Below are 20,974 nucleotides of genomic sequence, written 5' to 3' on the forward strand. Positions count from 1 at the left end.
CCTTGAAAGAGCATTTCTGCAGATGTAATTAAGCTAAGAATCTGAAAATGAGAGCATCCTGGATTATGGGGCCAGCCCCTAAGTCCAATGGCAAGTGTCCTTCTAAGGGAGAGAAGAGGAGAAGACAGAGAGCAGAATAATGCAGCCCTAGGAATGCTGACAGACACCAGAAGCTGAAGGAAGTGAGGAGGGAGTCTCTCTAGAGCCTCCAGAGGGAGGGGACCCCAGAAACACCTTGATTTCAGACTTCTGGCCCCCAGACTGGAAGAGAACACATTTCTTCAGTTTGCAGCCACTAGTCTGTGGTTCTTGATTCCAGCATCCCCAAAAGGTGATCCAGAGAAGTTAGATAAAGTGCCCAAAGCCACAGAGCTCTTTGGGTAGACAAGCTAGATTTTGAATCCCAGCAATGGGACATCAGGGTGCCCTTAGGGCCACTCAGCCATCTGCTGTCCTTGACACACACTAGTGAATACACTGACTCTTATGCCTGTGGGGCACACACTCTGTCACTTACTGGGCCTCCAGCATTAAGCATCTGGCTTTGCCTGGTTCACCCTTAGAACTACCAAACCTTTCCTGAAATATGATATGGGCTGCCAGGTATAGCTGTCTCTCACTATAAGGACAGGATTTTCTGGCTTGTTTCATTATTTGCACCAAGCAGACAGCACTGGAGTCAGGCTTAAAGGATCACCACAGCATCACTGTGATAGGGCCTGAGGGGATGGTTTCTGAGGCTCTCGTTCCCCAGGAGTCCTGTGTGAGCAGAAACAGGCATGCTTTCACCTACGAGAGGCAGCCTGGTTACTTACACCTCTGCCAGTTTCCACTGAGCAGCAAAATTAGGTTTTGGACATCCTGTGCAAATGGAGGCAGGCCCCGCCGATAGGAGCAATTAACCCCTGAATATTTAATAGAGGCTGTGACTGCTCCCCTCCCAGGAGAGGGGCCCTGGCTGGTCCTCTGCAAACAGGTCAGATAAAGCAGCAGCCAAGTTCCCAGACACTCATGCCCCACAGCCCTCTGCTCCAAGACCCCAAAGACCCTCAGGACAGGCGCTGGGATGAAAGACACCACCAAGTGAATGGCCTTTTGTGACCATGTTCTCTCCAGTGTTTGCAAATGACAGAGTAAACAGGATGGACACACAGCCCTCTTGAGGCCCACGGATGTAATAAGCAGAGCATGAAGCGCCGACTCAGAGAGGTTGATGAAACTCACTGGGGCCCTGCGTGACTGCCAGCAGCAAGGCTGGAATAGTGAACTTGCCTGTGAGGAGGTGTATGCAAGAGTGAATGCATGGTGTCTTCTGTCCAGAGAAACAGTCAGCTTCATAGCTTCCTTAAAGCCCTCTCTGACTTAATCCACTCACATCCTTCTCCCCATCCCAGCTTCCTATCAGGGCTGATTTATTCAGCAGGTACAAAGACATAAAGCCTAGGGTTCACAAAAATGCTGTCACTTCTTTTAAAGTCAAAACCAAAGAATGAGTATGTTAGGCTGAAAACAAGTTTTAATATACAATATTAATATATTTGTCTTTACTCTAATGTAGTTGTAAAATATATTTTTAATATTATTTTATGAAAGGAGGAGTCCAGGGAGGCTAGGGACCACAAAAGTCATCACTCAGATCCAATTCTCATGTGTGTCTATGCCCAGAAGCACAGGCTTCTCAAGAGTCACAGCAAAGGACAACAAGAAACAGTCCTTAGGCTGAGACTCACGCCAAGGCTAGCATCCTTCCTGTATCAGGCTCCCTTATCCACAGTCTCCTCTTGCATCAGACATGCTCTGATCTATCTTTCATTCACGTTTGTCGAGCCAAAGGAGACACAGCATGAATGCAGAAGCAACCACAATGCCAAGGAGAATGTGTGACAGGCCCCAAGCAAGATCAGTAGAGTGCTAAGGAATTCACAGATGGAGGCCATCATTGCCGCTGGGGCATTAAAGTGGGCATCCAGGAGGAGGAGGAGCATCTTCTGCTCCTTTCAAAACATGCTCTCCAGCTGCTCAACTGGCGCTTCTCACGTGAGCCCTACCAGAGAAGCTAGTGAAGGACCTCTAATCCACTTACCTCCAAAGTGAGCTCTCCGTCACACTTCCCAGGTTGAAGTCATATAGCTTCGTCAGGATAAGTATAACCTGAAAGGGGGATGTGGAGGAGGGCACAGGAGAGGAACGAGAAGGGGGGGGGGAAAAAGAGGAAGCCAACTTTAGTTTGTGCAACAATATTCACTGCATCTCAAATCACCCAGAGGAGGACTTAGAATTTATCCGTTGAGTTGAGGGGTATTATAGGATCAAGCACGGGGGAAAAATTATTAATTTAATGCTACCTCATAACTGGTAGCATTTATTTTAATCCTGACAGTGCTTTGCACTTGAAATAAAATGTGGCAACAGGGATTAACTGGATATCTACAGTTGTTTCCCCACATCTGTCCTCCTTCAAGGTCAGGCACAGGCTGGCTAGTTCTGTTCACTCAGATGGCCACCCAGAGATCAGAGGATGGGCTTGCCTTTGATCTGGAGATGACTCTGACTTACAGACATGGACCTAAAAGGGTAAGAAAGAACTGGGCCTGATTCTGTCTGTCTACAGAGGGGTTCAAAGAGATTTCATGTTCCCACCCCATTGCTAGCACCTCACAGCCATAAAATCTTGAACAACAGGCAAGCCCAGCTGCCAACACTCTGCAACGCTGTCTGTCTTCCTCTGTGTCCCATCCATGGAGTAAGCAGGTCATTAGACTCCGATGGGCTCCAGGACCACTTTCCTGACTCCAATTGAAAGAAACCCAGAAGAAAGCTGCACATGACAAACAGCTGGACAGTCTGTAATAGGGTCAGCAGTTTTCTGAAATGAACTTTGATTGGCTAGACTACGCTCAGGCCCTTTAAACTTTTACAGCTGAGGACTTGGATCTCAGTCATTTCCCTGCTGCCCCCTCATGCGCCTAGACAGTGGCTAAGGCACAATCCCATATCTACAAGGATGCTAAGTGCATGCACCTGAATCTATTTTAATCAAAACACAGGTGCCTAATATATAGCGCCTGCCTGCACATGTGATAATCCAGTTACACATAATTGTGTTTATCTAAATTTAATGCACAACTCATTTCACTTTTCTCAACTCCTTCCCATTCCACAATTTAACTTCCTCCAGTTCATTTGCACAGCAGCCATTAAACTCTTTCCAGGATAATGAATTTCTGCTACCAAGATGGGGCTTTTGCATGCTAGGTATCCATTTAAGATTAAAGAAAAATAATCTGCCATTATATTGAACATTTTTATGGCATTTAACCAAAGACAAGGCACTCATTTTGAGATTTATTCTCATCCAGCACCCCATGGGGTCGGTCAGCACCATTTCCATCTCTTTTATGTAAACTAAGAAAAAATTAGAGGCAAAGATACGACCCATTATAGGTCAAAAAGAGTCCCAGAAAAGCCTGACTTGGAAACTTCAACTTCTCTGCAAGGTCATGGCTGGAGGGTTCTTTAGGTCTCTTCCCAGATTTTGTCCTGTGATGAGGAGTCGTAGGTTGGCAAGAAACAGTCAAACCAAGAAGAACATCAAAGACATGACTATTTTAAGAACAGTAGAATCTACCAAACCACCTGACCTATTGGTACCAAAAATGCAAGTTCATGTGGCCAACACACAGTGGGGCCAAACATGCCAAAATATCAGAGTCTGGAGCAGAGAAAGGTTTATTGCAGCGCCCTGCAAGGAAACAAGTGGCTTATGCCCTAAAAACTCTGAACTAGCCAAAAGCTTTCAGCAAAGCCTAGCTTTTCTCGCAAAGGTGAAGGAGGGGTGTGGTTAGTTGTGGCAAACTTTCTGGTGTTAGATCCTCTGTTCTTGAGGTCAGGTCATGGTCATGGTCAGGTAACAATGTTCCTGTAAATTTCTACCGAACGAATGTTATTCCCTGATCTGACAAGAAACGGCACAGCTTTTGGCTTCCGAGGTCCCGGTCCTGGCTAAGAGGAGGCAGATCTCAGTTAGCAACTCCTTCAGGGCTAGGTCCCAGACCTTACCCAGCTTTCATTGCTGAGGGAGCCAGGCACCCATAACCCAACTGGTCCTCTGGCTCCTCAGGCAACCCCAATGGGGGGGGGGGGGGCGGTTCTGTAGACTCCATCCAATGTGGACAGCTGCTGCCATTAGGTCACAGAGGTGCAGATGGGGTGAGAGGTTCATGGTCACCTCAAGGCTTGGGATAAGGCCAATGGGTGTCCCAAACGAGGGCTCTGGAGCCCCGCAGGACATGGCTCCCAGGCTGTTCCCTGGGGCCCCCCAGCTTCCCTGCTGGCCGGCAACCAGAAGAGCTGGCGGGCACTAAAGGAGGAGGCTGGATCCAACTCTTACCTCACTCTCCACCTAATGACCACCATTCCACCAGTAGCTGGCTGAATGACCCACTAACGGTCCCTCATTGACAATTGGCCACTTGTGCATGCGGCTCACTGTGGTGCCAACCAATGGCTGAGCAGAACCACTAAGAGTCGCTCACCGACAGTTGCTTGCTTGGGGGAGGGGCCAACTGTGGTGCTGACCAATGGCTAAGCAGAACCTCCAACTGCTACTCTAATCTCCCATAGGTCTTCTGGTAATTAGATAACTAACCATTGCCTGGTAATGGGTCTTGAGGTAATGGCACCCAACGGCAGCCTTGTGCTATGGGCTGCATATGGGCTGCACACACCCCCACTCTATTACACTATTAGCACAGCACAAAAGCAAGGAGCATGTATCCTATGCAAAGTATTGCACTCCATGCCTTTCCCGTTTGCTTCCTCATTTGTTAAATTCAGGGGCTAACAGAGACAGGACTTGTCCAAACCTTCTCCAACCAAATGCCTATCAATGTGCCAATAATTCCTATTTGTTAAATTAATTCAAATGCATACACACCAGATTTCTCTTCCTTTTACTGTTTTCATTGACAAAATCATTCTTTCACAGTCACTAGGTAAAAACATGAGTGGCTACGTGTAGACCATCCCAAATTCTGGAGAAACTCAAAACTAAGTTCTTCTAGAAACAGGTCAGAAGCCCTTTAGTGTCTGCCAGAGCAAGTCAGACTACTTCAGTGTCTTCTGATATCAAGCTTTCTGGGGCACCAAACAATCTCCAAAAAGTGCAAAGTGCATAAAGGGAGAAAAAAGAGATGTTGAGGGTAAGAATCCTACTATATAATAGAGGGTCTAACAAACAACTGGAACTGAGAACCCTTCTAAGAACCCTTCAAAGAGCTGTTCTCATTCTATCAGCAGTTTTACCCAGTGCTTAGACCACTCTCCTTGTCTCCCTCCATCTTCTCAGTCTTCATTATGTTTCTTACATATCTAATTTCTTTTTGGTGTCTGCTTCTCAGAGGATCCAAATAAATACATCCTTCCACAACTCCATGAATTTTATTTCTGCCTTCATAACAGATAGTTTCAATTTTGCTCTTAATACACATATTTTTTTGGTTAGAAGCCTTTACTGGATCCTCTGCCTAAGGATGAAATCCAGATTCCTTACCTGGTATGTAAGGCACCCCACAGTCTGACCCACATACTGTCTCCAGGCACTTTTCCATGGATCTCAAGAAACTGCCCTCTGCTTTAACAATCCAAGTTCCCAAGGTGCTGCAGATAAGGAAATCCATTCTCATGTCTCTGCTTTCCTTCTTTCCTGCTGTATTGTTGTGTCATTGCCTGTGAACAGTCCTTTCATTACTGCCTGAACCTGTCTACCTTTGTTCAAGAAACAGCTCAGGATCCATCTTCCTCAAGTAGCCTGAAGTCCTATTACATTTAAAATTACATTACATAATTTGCCACAGAGTTAAACACTATCTAGATAGCTTCTGGATGTCACAGGATCTGCCTTCTCAGCTCGATTCTGAACACCATGAGGCAGGCTTCGCGTTTTCTACTTCTGTCTCCCAAGAGACAGGCTCAGTACTTCAAAGGTTCCCAAAGATCATTATTTTTGAGTCAGTGAGAGATAATGGTGTCTTAGCAGTAAAGTATAGTCTTCAGAAGGGGATGGTGTCAATCCAGTCTATTATCCCTGTTTTACAGATGAGGAAACAGACAAAGAGAGACAAAGTGACTCAAGTTAAAGTTCCAACAATGTGTGGCCTTGGTCAAGGGCCAAGGGCACTATTCAACCCACGTTATAAGCAAAGTTGGAGCCTAACTGTCACTGGGGAGCCTGCTAAATGAAGATTCCCTGATCCCATTCTCAGCAAGTCTGACTTGGTGAGTCTTGGGGAGGACCCAGAAATCTTCCTGTGGCTATTAGAGGACCAAGCTTTGAGAAAGACTCCATCACACCACGATTCCTCTCCCAAGTTCGGGCTGCAGTGACACTGCCTTCCAGTGTGGCAGATTCCTGATCTAGAAAAGCATTCCTGCCTTTAAATTGAGCTGAATTTTACAAAGAAAACAGGTCATAGGAGATGCATGAGAAGGATGCTTCCCAACAAAATCACCCCAGCATTCCTCCAGAGGAAAGGTCCAAACACAGAGAATTAGGACTGGAAGCTTCCTTTCCCCTGGAGCCAGCATAGTAGGACAAGAATAAAGTTATGAAGAGATGATAATGTAACTTTAGCCCAAGATATCCTGTGCCTAGCAAAGAAAACAAAGATTAAAAGAAAGCCCACCAAACCCGTGCTTCTCTCACCAAAGCATTCCAAAGGTTCTGAGAAGGGAATTACCAGGGAAGAAAACTGAAAGAAGATGCAGAAAACCCACTAACAAGCCCCAGGCTACCTGGGAGAGGACTCAGATCAGAAAGAAGTGAGTGTGACCAAAGAATCACCAGTGGATAGATGAGGAAGGATGGAGGAGCTAGCCTGGGGTCCATAGCAAAGCTTGACATGACTCCTTTCCAGCAGATGTCCCCAGATGAGAGGTGCCAGTCCAATTCAAAGAAGAAAAAGCAGGGACCAAAGATTAACTGAACCATTACTATGTGCTAAATACTACACTGGGTGCTTCTCAATTCTTACAACAAACTGTTGAGACTGAGAAGACATAATTAGCACTCCATTTTACAGATGAGGAAAGTGAGTCCTAAGAATTAAGCAGTCTGCTCTCCAATGTGCACAACTAGGAAGAGACTAAGCAAGCATTCCTACCCAGGGCTATGAGACTCTGCCATCCAAGCTTGTTCTGCTCTAATACAATGCATCCTCCATTTAGCAAATGTTTATGCTCCTTTTTGTGTGCAAGGCAATGAGCAAGCAAACTGAGAGGAGAAAAACACATTCCTGCCCTCAAGGAGTTTATCACTCAATCATGAATCCCACAAATATTTACTGAGCTCCTCTTATGTGAATTAGAAAGACACCCGCTAAACTCTGGGAATCAGAGAAAGAGCTCAAGGCCCACAGGTGAAAGTAACTTTTGTTTTCTTTGTTTTTGGAGAAAGAAATAGGAAACAGAGATGTGTAATGAAATGATGAGACAAATTGTTGGGAGACCCAGGTTTGTCAAATATGCTTTGTCAAGGGAGGGGATATATGTATACCTATGGCTGATTCATGTTGAGGTTTGACAGAAAACAACAAAATTCTGTAAAGCAATTATCCTTCAATAAAAAAATAAATTAAAAAAAATTTCCTTTGTGACCAACAGGCTACAATCCTAGAGGGATTTTAGACAGAAGAGAAATGCAAATAAACTGGAATTATTCATGAGTAAATAGCATCTCTCTCTTAATATAAGCTACACACATACAGACACACACACATAGTAGTAAAGCCACCTAAATTAAAGCTCCTACGTACAGGCACATATAACCTTAAATTAGCATCAGACATAATCTCTGGAAGAACATTTGCTCATACATCTCTTATACTTTTTATCAAATTGGATTAATGTGACATCTCCATATGTCTCATCTGTTAGACTGTGACCTCTTTGAGGTCACAAGTCAAGTCTCATTCAATTTTGCATCCCCAATGTCTAGCACAACACCTGACACATGGCAGGTGCTATACAAAGTCCGGTGAATGAATTATAAATGAATGACAATAAAAGAAGGGATGAGAAGATAAAAGTATCTGAGAGTTACAGATAATGTGCTATAAGAGTTGAAAGGAGGAAGCAATTAAATCAGAAAATGTGGTCATCAAAGTCTTCATGAGGGAAAGATTATATGAGCCGAAACTCGAAGTATCAAGAATTTGGATATAGAGAAATGAAGTTCACTCCCTTGCTTGTCTGGCCTGTCTCTTTATTTCCCCCCTCCCTCTCTTTCTTTCCTTCATGTTTTAATTGGGACAGCAGTAGATAGAAAAAAGCATGATGGAAAGGTGCCATTTTTACCCTGCTTGGGAGAAAAGACAGCATGAAGGGAGAGCTGAATGGGCCATTAGAGGCAAGAGCAGTCATGTGTTGAGTACAAAGTCATGGGGGCACCAGTCCCATGGAGACACAGTCAAGCTGCACATAGAAGGCACAAAGGATGATAGAATCATGCATGAAGGACAGAGGAAGTCCAACCTACCATCAACTATGGGTTGATAAAGCTTTCTATGAAAGAGTGTGTTTACATAGAGGGACTATACTATAGTATGAAGAGGGTGTTTACATAGAGGGACTATAACAAGAGACTTACTATGTATAAACACATAACATATATAATATTAATATATAATGTATATTAGATGACTAAAGTATAACAAGAGGCTTACTGTATATGTGTATGCATATATATATATACACACACACACACATATTATATATACACACACATATATATATATGTTGTCATGTTTGATTCTTTGTGACACCATGGACTGTGGCCCACCAGGCTCCTCTGTCCCTGGAATTTCCCAGGCAAGAATACTGGAGTGGGTTGCCATTTCCTTCTCCAGGGGATCTTCCCAACCCAGGGACTGAACCCATATCTCCTGCATTGGCAGGTGGCTTCTTTACCACCTGAACCACCAGGGAAGCCTATGAAGAAAAACAAGTGCATGTGTGCTAAGCAGTTTCAGTAGTGTCTGACTCTCTGTGACCCTGTGAACTGCAGCCAGGCTCCTCTGTCCATGGGATTCTCCAGGCAAGAATACTGAGACTCATATAATTAGTTGACCGTAAGGAACATGGCTTGCCTCTGACAAAATCAGTTGGTGCTGCCCCTGCTGATCACCCACCTCCAATCTTCTTGTCTCTAGGAATCTAACAGCTTCCACTGCCCCCAGATGCTCAGGCCAGCCCTCAGCCAACTACTTGGTCTTAGACACATATAGTGCCAGTAACTAATGTCTTTATTTGTCACATCCCTTCTCCCTTTCATTCTTCTGTTCCTACCTATGCCAGGCAAACACAACATAAGATTCTTGGTGATAAAGTGATCAGAAGAGAAATGGCTCTTCCTTAGTAAGATTACACATTTCACGAAGACAGGACCCACTGGGTCCAGCCATCTGCCTCCTGGATGGGGCTCTCCTGGCATCATGGAAAGAGCACTTGCAACTAGAGGGCTGCACTCAAAACCCAGTCTCACCATATGCTACTGGGCGAGCCTGAGCAACTTATTTACGTTTTCAGAATCTGTTCCAATTTCCTAAAATGGGGATAATGATTCTCCTTCCCCTGCCAACCTCACAGGGTTTTTGAATCAAATCAAATAAGGAAAGTTGACCTGCTTTAGAAGCTGTACTATGCAAATATGAGTTATTAGTATGATAATTATTCTTTAGGAGGCAAAGCTTCCAAGTTATCCTTATTTGATGGGGGGAAGAAGGATTCAGATACTAGAGTTGCTAAGCTCCCTCTGAAAAATACCCACACGTTCTAGACCCCAGTTGTGATATAGGAGGCTACAAATCAGACATGGTGTATTCTCTGGGCTCCTCTACTCAGCTTCAGCTTCAGAAGGAAGGCAGGGAGCCCCGGGGGAGTCCTGTCCTCTGAAAGGATAATGCATAATCTGCAAATTCATAAATCACTGGGACGCTCTCGCCCATGAGCACATTCAGTGAAGTGAGGACCTTTAATGCCTGTAAAATTTTACTCTGAAGGAAAATTACTTTAGTTCATTAAACCTTCCTGAAACCTTGGTGTCTTTAAATCCATCAGGTTCTATGCATGTGCCCTGAAGTTCCCCCTCATGTCTCACCACCTCATTCCTGCCCTTACCTGATAGTTCTTTGTTTCCAGCGAATTAAAATAGGGACCATGGCCTTTACTGAAAGTGATTGACAGTGGTAACATAGTAAGGATGCTAAAACATACTCCTTGGGGACTGTACACAAGAGTATATTTTTCAGTTTCAGCAGAGTCTAAATCCTGGAGTCCTCATCCCAACTCATGGGGTACTTCCCCTAGGGAGCAGAAATTGAGTATTTGTAGTCCACAGCTGATGCTGGGAAAGATTGATGGCAGGAGGCAAAGAGGGTGACAGAGGATGAGATGGTTGGATGGCATCATCGACTCAATGGACATGAGTTTGAACAAACTCTGAGAGACAGTGAAGGACAGGGAAGCCTGGTGTACTGCAGTCCATGGGGTCACAAAGGGTCAGACACAACCTAGTGACTGAACAACAACAATAAGTCCATAGCCCAACTGATCCCCAATCTAACAATGTCTGGGCACCAACTTGATATCCCAAACTGTGCTAGGTATGTGCCAAGTTCAGAATAACATAAATGGTGCTCCCTGCCCACCACGAGTTTACAATCTAGCTGAGGACAAGAAATGGTACAAGAAATACTAACTTTATTATCTTGTTCCATTGCATGAAATTTCACAAAACTGCTATATCCTTCCCTATGTTTTAAAGGGCAGATTGTCAACTCTGTGGTTCAAGAAAGAACTTCAGCATGACCCCTGATCCTACCCTCATCCCACATACAGCAAGGAAACACAAACTCTTCTGAAATGTACTATAGTCCACCATATCATCCAATTTCTGATTCTCATAATTTTTACACTCACTCACTAAGCAAATATGTATGGAATGTTTCCCACTGGCCAATGGCTATGGGTTCAGCAGTGAGGAAAACAAACCAGCTTCTCTGCCCTCAGAGAGCTTACATTCTGGCAAGGAAGACAAACAAACAGGTAGGTAAGTAACATAGTAGTCAGATGATGGTGAGTGTTATGGGGTGGGGTGGGGGGTGGGCAGGTAAACAGAAGGAGAAGAGCAAGTCCTAACATGCAGGGGTAGTCCAGGGCTATGCAGCTGCAGCAGAATAAAAGGAGCCCAGCAAAACTATGAAAAACTGACACTCAAGCAAAATCCTAAATGAGGTGAGGGATAAAGCCATGTAAGAGACAGCAAATGCAAAGGTCCTGAGGCCTTTCATATTCAATCAACATAAGAGGACCAATGAGGATGGAGCTGAGAGACAGAGAGAGCAGAAGAAGATGAAGTCTGGGAGATCTGGGGAGGCTTAGATCTTGCTGGGACTTGTGAAGGACTGTTAAGGTCCTGGCTCTTACTGAGTGAGATGAGGAGCTACTGGAGGATTATAACAGAGGACTTCAGTGTTCACAGGGTGACTCTGGTTGCTGTGTTAAGAAAGGTTGGGTAGGGAAAAATGCAAATTTGGATTGTGTTGTAACCATCCAGGTGAAAATGGTCCAAACAAGTATGGACAGGAAAAGAAACATGGTCTGAACATACTTTAACAGTAAAGCCAGGAAGATTTGGTGAAAATTTGGATATGGGGCGTGAATAAAAGAGAAGAGTCCAAAATGACCTTCAGATTTGGGACTAAGTAACTGGAAGCATAGAGGTACTATTTTATGAGATGGAGACTATAACAGGAGGAGGATGGGAGGAAAGCTGAGATGTTTAGTTTTGGACATTAAGTTTGAGATGCCTAAGAGAATTCAAGTGGATGAGTCAAATAGATGGATAAATGAGTCTGGAGTTCAGGGCAGAGAGTCCAGGCTAAAAATATCAATATGGGAGCTGTCAGTGATTCAGTTCAGTCTCTCAGTCATGTCTGACTCTTTGCGACCCCATGGATTGCAGCACACCAGGCCTCCCTGTCCATCACCAACTCCCGGAGTTTATTCAAACTCATGTTTATTGAGTCGGTGACGCCATCCAACCATCTCATCCTCTGTCATCCCTTTCTCCTCCCACTTTCAATCTTTCCCAGCATCAGGGTCTTTTCAGATGAGTCAGTTCTTCGCATCAGGTGGCCAAAGTATTGGAGTTTCAGCTTCAGCATCAGTCTTTCCAATGAATATTCAGGACTGATTTCCTTTAGAATGGACTGGTTGGATCTCCTTGCAGTCCAAGGAACTCTCAAGAGTCTTCTCCAACACCACAGTGTAAAGGCATCCATTCTTCGGCACTCAGCTTTTTTATAGTCCAACTCTCACATCCATATATGACTACTGGAAAAAACATAGCTTTGACTAGACAGACCTTTGTTGGCAAAGTAATTGTCTCTGCTTTATAATATGCTGTCTAGGTTGGTCATAGCTAGGTTGTCAGTGATTAGATGGTATTTAAAGACATGAGACTAGGTTAGATCACCAGGACAGGGAGTTTGGATAGAGAGATGAGGATTGAAAGCTGGGGCATTTCAGCATTGAGAGATCAGGAAAATGAAGAAAGGAAACCAGTATGTGCTTAAACCTCTTGAAATTGGCACAGTGAATATCTGTGTCCTGTATGAATATTCACCAAATGGTACTTACTATAGAAGAGTCTCTCAATAAGTAGATGAAACAAGATGGCCTTCTGTTGAGGCCAGTAAGCCTTTCTCTCCAAAACGCCCCGATCTGCTCTGTGGGTTCCTGTGTACCAGTAGCTACTGTGGCAGACACAGAAGCTTTGCCTACATCTGCCATGAGCTGGTGGCTCAGACAGTAAAGAATCTGCCTGCAATCCGGGAGACCTGGGTTTCATCCCAGTGTTGGGAAGATCCCCTGGAGAGAGGAACAGCTACTCACTCCAGTATTCTTGTTTGGAGAATTCCATGGACCGAGAAGTCTGGCAGGCTACAGTCCATGGGGTCACAAAGAGTTGGACACAACTTTCACTTCACTTTCCCCTCACCAAAGCTGATACAGGCATCATTACTGCCAAGTGCCCAACCTGACAACCTCAGAAACGAACACTCAATGTGGCACCTAAAGGCAAGCTGAATGTACTGTCTCACTCCTATCACATAGAGGAAGCAATTTCTTCTCCTTGAACTTGCTCTTCCTTGCCTGCAGCGAATATACTAGAATCAAAATCTTTAAATTTCCAAGCACCTTATTCAATCTCATGGATTCCCACACAATTGCATCTAACAAGGGAACGCATTTCGCAGCAAATGAAGTGTGGTCATGGACATGTTGATGGAATCTGCTGGTCTTCCTGCAAATTTCATCAGCCAGAAGCTGCTGACCTGATACAATGATTGCATGGACTTTCAAAGGTTCAACAGCAAGCACTAGCTGGAAGCCAGCATGGTGTGAGGTTGTGGTGCTATCTTCTAGGATGTGGATGTTACTAGTAAATAAACCAAAATTGTGATACAAAGCTTTGAGAACCAAGGGGCAAAAGTGGGAGTGTTCCTCTCATTGTTCCTCGACATAAGCCATCACAGCATGTTTTATTCATGCCCCCACAACTTTTGGTTCTGTTGCTAAATTAACAAAGAACATCTGTCCCATTGAACTGGAAGATGAACCGAATACCCAGCAACTTTGAGCTTCATGTGCTACCAGTGAACCAACAGGAAAAGAGGAGGCTACTTACAAACAGGGGGTGGGGATGTACACTCACAGCAGCTAAAGGGGTGAACTGTGCTGCTGTTTACTCTCGGCTCAGCCCACTTCCCTGCCTAATTACAGAAGGTAACCAGGACCCCGAGAACTGTATTTTTAAGACCCTCCTGTCATGTGGCTTCTGATTCTGCCAGAGGGGCTGGGGGTGCTTGTGGGGACATGTAGAGACGGGAGAAGCTCCCTTCACACTTTTGTAGGCAACAGGACATCAGCAGCAACACTGGGTCTCAGTGACATGTGAGCAGGCTCCTGGGCCCTCCTTGTGTAGCTCAGCACACCCACAGAAATCTCAGTGGGAGAGACCCTTGGCCTTCTGTACTGCTCTTCTTCCTCCTGGGCAGGGGGGTTAATAGTTTCTGCAAAGTTGAGCAACTACACTTTCTCCTTCTTGCTCCTCCAGTCTTGCCGGTACACTTGCAATCAATTCCTGTATTTGATGACTTCTCTATAGAAATACCTAGAGTCAGGGACCCTCCCTGACACAGAATGGTCTGTGAGCTTAGAAGAAACTCAGGGGAGTGTGTGTTCTGGAAGTCATGCAAAGAATGGGTTTCAAGAAGGAAGGAGTGATCAGTCGTGTGAAATGCTGCTGACACCTCATGTGCAAGGAAGATGAACCACTGGATTAACTATTAGATGACTTTAGGGGCCTTCAAAATAACTAGTTGACTTAATTTCTCCCCCTTCTTACATCCTTACACCAGAATGACCTTTCTAAAGCAGAGGCTGAACTCCATTGCCTATACATTGTCAAACGATCTATGGCGGCTCCAGGCTGCCTTTCAGATCAAATTCCCCAGCACAGCATACAAGGTCTTTCTCAACTTGGCCCCAATTGACATTGTAACCCTCCACTAGAGCCACTTTTCCAAAACAACATCTAACTTCTAGCCACATCAGAATACCCGTGTTTCTGCCTGTTCCATGCTCCCACACTTTCACACAAGCTCTTTTCTGTCTTCTGAAAGCTCTTCTCTCACTCTCCACCTGAGGATCTTTTTCTTCAAGGCCTAGCTCAAATACCATCAAAACTCTGATGTCTTACCTGTCCTCCAAGACAGAACAGATCCCCCCTCCCATCCATGCCCCCTTGCCTTTTGCACATACTTCCAACTATGCTACTCACGGTGGCTTATATTTGTCTATTTGCATAGGTATCTCCACCATAAGGGTATGTGCTCCTTCAGGACAGACACTGTTTTTCTCATCATTGTACTACAAAAGTATTATCACACTCTTCATTAGCATGCTGCCTATTAGTCAACAGAGATATGATGCATTCAGTGAATTGAAAGTCTTGCCATAGGCATTCAAAGGAGGAGAAAATGAGTCTGGACTGGGGTGATCAAGATGCCCTCATAAAGGATGAGAGGCATAAGTAAGGTCATAATAGATGGGTGGAAGTGGAAATTCCCAGATGTCTTCTTTCTGGAGTATCTCATATAGTTTTTCAAAGGAATCTTTTTCCTGGATAAATTAGTCTGCCAAGTCTCCCCAAAAGGAAGAATTCAAAGTGACTATGAAAGAACTTCAAGAAGGTACAGAGGATAAAACAAAGGGAACACAAGGCCAGGTGAAACCAACCTTCCTATATGACTGCATTAAGTTGGGTTTTTTTTTTAGTTTTTTTGATGTGGACCATTTTAAAATACTTATTGAATTTGTTACAATATTGCTTCTGTTTTATGTTTTGGTTTTTTGGTCATGAGTCATGTGAGATCTTAACCCCTGAACCAGGAATCGAAGACTCACCCCATGAATTGGAAGACAAAGTCTTAACCACTGGACCACCGGGGATATCCCTATGACCACATTAAGTTTTAAAGAGATTTTACTCTCTAGGGACTTCTAAAGATGACAAAGATATATACCTATACCTGACTGGATGTAGATGAAAGAAAACAGTATATCTACGGTCAAAAACATGACTAAGTAGAGTAATTTAGACAAGAGAAGAACACAGAAAGGGTAGAGGCGGCAATGCTAACATATACTGAGCACGTACAAAATGCCAAGTACTGTGCTTGGTATTCTATGTGCATTACACAGGTAATAAGCATAAACACAGCGCAGGGCAGATATCATCATCCACACAGTCCAGATGAAGGAACTGTCCAGGCCATGCTGCTGGGGAGAGGTAGGAGTCAGCACCCAAACACAGGTTTGTCTATTCCTATATGATCCAAGAAAGGGATACGAGATAGAAAAATTAATGGGCATTAGTCATCCCTAATTAAAATGGGACCATTGTTAAGGAAGTACTTTGCAGCATGCGGCAGCTGAACAAGGCAAGTGGCAGATCAAGGAAATGGAATGCAGTGCTGTTGAAACTAGGAGCTTGTGAAAAATGGCTGTTGAGTAGTGGGAGGTTGTTCTCGTTTTGTGTAACGAGCCATTAAAAATGAATTAAAAATCCATTCACTTTCATTTCCTAAGGGACACTGAAAAGGAAAGAGACAGCCATCTCTTAGAAATGATTTAGGTAGCATACAGCCCAGTAAGGGGGTGGGGCCAAATGACCCCAGAATTCCACACCAATGTCCATATTCCAGGATGAGAGATCACCAGAACTAGAGTTAATTAGCTCAGTTGCACAGAGTCGGACACGACTGAAGTAAAAAAAAAAAAAAAGTGTACCATTAACTAGGAGTCTGAGCTCATACCTTCCTACATGCCCATCACTCCTTCTATCCAACCACCACCAGCACCACTCTCATGAGGAAGCCAAGGGCAGTAACAGATGTAAACAGATGAAAGATGAAACTGTGGCTCCAAAGCCATTGGAGTGAAGCTTCTAGAGATAATCATCAATACAGAGGAAAATATAAGCAATCATTGCCTTGGTAATAGAGCAAAAGCTCTGACCCAGACAGTCTTAGTGTAGAGTTCAGGCTCTGCCATTTACTCTCTATGCGACCTAAGGCACATAGTAGCTTGCCCTATGGAGTCTCAGTGTCCTTATCTGGAAAATGAAGCCAATATCATTCCCTTCACTGGATTGATGTGAGGATTAGGATTATGTGCCAGGCACATGGTCAGGCCTCAGTACACTTTAGGTTCATCTCTGAGCAAACCAGGTCATTTGCCTACCCGAGCAGGAAAATGGCATGTCCCAAGATGGAGCATGTCACTTGTTTAGTGATGACAACCTGAAGCTCAGAAAATAAAGAGCAATTTCACCAGGCCTCTCACTGATGTAGAGATGAAAGCCTGGAGCACTCCCTGGGTGCTGGTGCTTACTTTGAGTGGACACGCACTGACAGCCTCAGCAATGGGAAGATCACAGGCTCATCAAGTCCATTTTGCCTAGTGTGTGATCCTACCCACTTGTCACTTTTCATTTCAGGGTCTGTTTCTGCTTGTCCTGCCTACAGGCATGCACACTCCCCTTCCTTCCACCACTCCTGTCAAAGGGCATCATTCCCTCTTAGGGCTCAGGAACTGAAAGAGCTCTCAGCCAAACCATTGTAGCTGTTGAACCAAGGGGATTTTTGGGGGATAAGCAAGTCCCCAGATTGGAAGTAGCTAACAGCCCAAAAGACCCAGAGTAGGGACTTGACTAGACTGTAAAATGCCTCAGGGCAACACAACAGTCTGCCCTATTTTTCACTATATCTTCAGCACCTGGGACAGTACCTGACATATCCCAGATTCCCCATATAGAAGCATGGAATAGAATGACCTACCATCTAATCCAATGATCTGGTATTTCTGACAACCTATCTTCTACTCAACCCAACAAACTACTACGCAGTCTCTCATGGTCAATGTGTGCATGCACAGTTGCTCAAGTGTGCCAACACTTTGTGACCCCAAGGACTGTAGCCCCCCAGGCTCCTCTGTCCATGGGATTATCCAGGCAAGAATACTGGAGTGGTGGGTTGCCATTTCCTCCTTCAGGGGATCTTCCCAACCCAGAGATCAAACTTGCATCTCCTGTGGCTTCTGCATTGGCAGGCAGATTCTTTACCACCTGGGAAGCCCTCTTATGGTCAGTGTACCATACTAAATGCTGTGGAGGATGTAAGGATGAAGGACACAATGTCCCTGACACTTTCAGTGCAACCAGAGATATACATTTATACAACCACCTTCAGTGAAAGTTGCAATCACTCTGACTTGCACCTGGTTGTAAGTCATTTCACCTTTTGTCTCATGGGAGTCTCACACTAACCCTGCAAGGTTGACATGTGATAGAAATGAGTGATTTCCTAGCAAGGATGACATAGAGGATTACCCTGTGTGAAAATTTCTACAAGAGTACTATTTGAACTGGCTTAATTTAGTAGGTGAAGAAGGCAATGAGCTTTTCAGGCTAAGGATAAGCATGAGAAGATACAATTGGGCTGAAATTTCCTGTCATGTTCCAGGCTTGGGGTGGGAATTGGTGGGGCAGGGAGTCTGCTGAGGTTAGGGCTTCAGGTGTGTGGAGAAGGAGATGGAGACCCAGGTTGGAGTCAGACAACAATTCTTTTTACTACTAGGTATGTAAGTTTCCAATTGGATGTAACAGATTATTACAAATAAGGTAGCTTAAAACAACATAAATGTATTATCTTACAGTTTGGGAGATCACAAGTCCAAAACAGGTTTCAATGACTAAAATCAAGGTGTTGGCAGGGCTGTATTCCTATATCCTTTCTGGAGGTTCTAAGGGAGAATCTGTTTTCTTGCCTTTTCCAGGTTCCAGAGGTTACATGTGTTCCTTGGCTCCTGGTCCCCGTCCATCTTCAAAGCCAGCAATGACTGGTTGAGTCTCACATTGCATCACTCTCACTCTGACTCTTCTTCCTCCTCCCCGATTGAAGGATCCTTCTGGTTACATTGGACCCAACCAGATAACCCAGGATACTCACTTTATCTTTTACTCAATGATTAGAGCCTTATTTCCATTTACTGTCCTAACTCCCCTTTGCTATGTAATCCAAGGTCCCAGGGACTAAGATATGAACATCTTTTGGGAGGACACTATTCTGCCTAGTACATCAGGTTAAAGAGTTTCAACTCTTCTCAGGAAATAACACACAAATGTCTACTGTGCTTGAGCAGGTGAAAAAATCAGTTAGCACCTGCATTTTGGAAATAACAGTCAGGAATATGCAGGGTGAATCAGTGAAGATGAAAAATAGGAAGTCAGGTGAGAAGGATATTACAATAGTCCCAATATAAGAGATAAGACAACTGAGCTAAGACAATGGTGATAGAAAAGGAAAGAGGGAAAGTAGCGGGTGGGAGCCCTAGGAAAATTGTTGCTAAAAATTGCAAGCAGAGCACAATAGAAAAGCATAGAGTCAAAGATAACTCTGATGTTTTCAAGAAGTTAATGTGCTTCATTTTAATTCAAAGGCTTGGGCTGAAAGCTCCAACACTTTCAGGAGGACCATCTAATATGTTCCCATGGCCTACCCTCATTTCATGCCTCTGCTTGGTTGAATGGGTTTTCAGCTTATTTCCCTACATCTATGCATTCTCTCTTTGTTGGAAACATGTTTATGACCAATTTGTTCCTTCTGCCTCACCTTTTTCTTGTTCATCTGCCTAGGGGATTGAAGGGCATGTTTGTTAATTGCTATCTGCTCAATGCCTGAACTTCTGAGAATCTTCTTCCCTTGATTAACATTTCCTGGCCTCACTCACATGGCTGGTTACCTCTTGAGCTTCTTAAGCAGACTGCTTGCCTGGATCTTACCCATGGGTTGTCAAGAGAATGGACCATGGCAGTCAAATACCAAGACCTAACAGATGAAGGGTGGTAGCATTCATGAGGTGGGAGATGGGGAGGGGGTGTCGATTTTAATCCGCTCAAGCTCCTGGACAAGCACTTGATCAAAACCCCAGAGTTCTAAATCATATAGTAAAAGGACCATCCATTCAGGCAAGAGAATGCTCATAAATCCCAGACATTAGAGGTAAAAAATATTTAGGGTATAATCAGGGCCATGCCAGACCCAGAGAAGAATTGTTCCCCTCCAGTCTCCTGCAGCGGCCAATATTCCTCTAGCAGCCAAACCAATATTCCCACTAGAAAGTTATCTGGATTGCCTAAAATAACACCAGCCTGGACTTCGTCTCTATATAACACCTTGGAAAGGAGCAGAACCTCCAACGGCTGATGGTGGATGATTTAAGAGCCCTCTTGTGTGTAGCCTAGGACATAATAACAAAGAACACATAATTTATTTGTATTGATTCACCAGCACACATTTGATCATATCTCCTTGTCGTTCCTTTGGCTAAGAATCCATGGCCACAGTCCTGAGAAATTTATCTTTCACAAAATATCTCTGTAAAAAAATAAGTTCCTCACATATCTTAGCTACAGAAGAAGAGTCAGGTCAGAGAGGCTTGCCAAGGAAAAGGGGGAAAGGAGCCAGCAGCCTCCTTGTGTGCTGACCCTGTTCTAAACAATCTCCCTCCCACACACAAGGTGTGCTTGAAAATTGAAGCTTCAGTGCTGGGACAGGAACCATCAGATACAAAAACAGAAATCAGGGCCAGATCAGATTATTGCTCTAGAAGAACAAGGAGCACAGAGGAACGGGTTGGACCCTGAGACAAAGAGAAGGAATACAAAATAAAGAGCAGAAACAAGTCTGGACCCCATGTGAGACTCAGGCAGCATAAAAGTGCCCAGATGTTCAGCACTACTTTCACATAAACTTGAATGAACGTTATTCATCCAAATAATCTTGTGGTGGTGGTTTAGTCGCTCAGTCATGTCCAACTCTTTTGTGACCCCATGGACTGTGGCCCTCCAGGCTCCTCTGCCCATGGGATTGCCCAGGGCAAAATACTGGAGTGAGCTGCCATTTTCTTCTCGAGGGGATCTTCCTGGCCCAGGGATCAAACCCCAGTCTCCTGCATTGCAGGTGGATTCTTTACCGACTGAGCCACCAGGGAAGCCCCTGCTTTGGGAGATTATTCCTTCCAAATAACGTTGTACTAAACATCTACTATGTGCCTGGTTCTGCTCCACAAGCTGGAAAAGGTTACACACAGTTGTTGTTGTTTTTTCCCTCCAGAGACTCTCAATCTAGTGGAAGGGGGAAGAAAAGGCAAGTAAGCATTTTATTTAATGTGATTTCTAGTGTACTACTTCTTGCACTAACTCAAAAAATTCTGTGATTCATAATTCCATGGTGCAGTGGCTCTTCTTATTCCAGAATATAACAAAAAATCCTGGGAAAAATAAAGAGAA

At 44.3% G+C, this 20,974-nt stretch overlaps 1 protein-coding gene across 1 annotated transcript in view; it reads right to left on the bottom strand.

Moving 5' to 3' along the window:
• Positions 1 to 20,974, bottom strand: part of SORCS3 (sortilin related VPS10 domain containing receptor 3) — a 619,218-nt gene that overhangs the window by 411,702 nt on the left and 186,542 nt on the right. Inside the window, exon 2 of the mRNA XM_043477073.1 lies at positions 2,084 to 2,151. Coding sequence (XP_043333008.1) covers positions 2,084 to 2,151 — 68 coding nt within the window. The remainder of the gene's footprint in view (positions 1 to 2,083; positions 2,152 to 20,974) is intronic.

The sequence above is a fragment of the Cervus canadensis genome, chromosome 8, assembly GCF_019320065.1.
Source record: "Cervus canadensis isolate Bull #8, Minnesota chromosome 8, ASM1932006v1, whole genome shotgun sequence".
Classification (NCBI taxonomy): domain Eukaryota; kingdom Metazoa; phylum Chordata; class Mammalia; order Artiodactyla; family Cervidae; genus Cervus; species Cervus canadensis.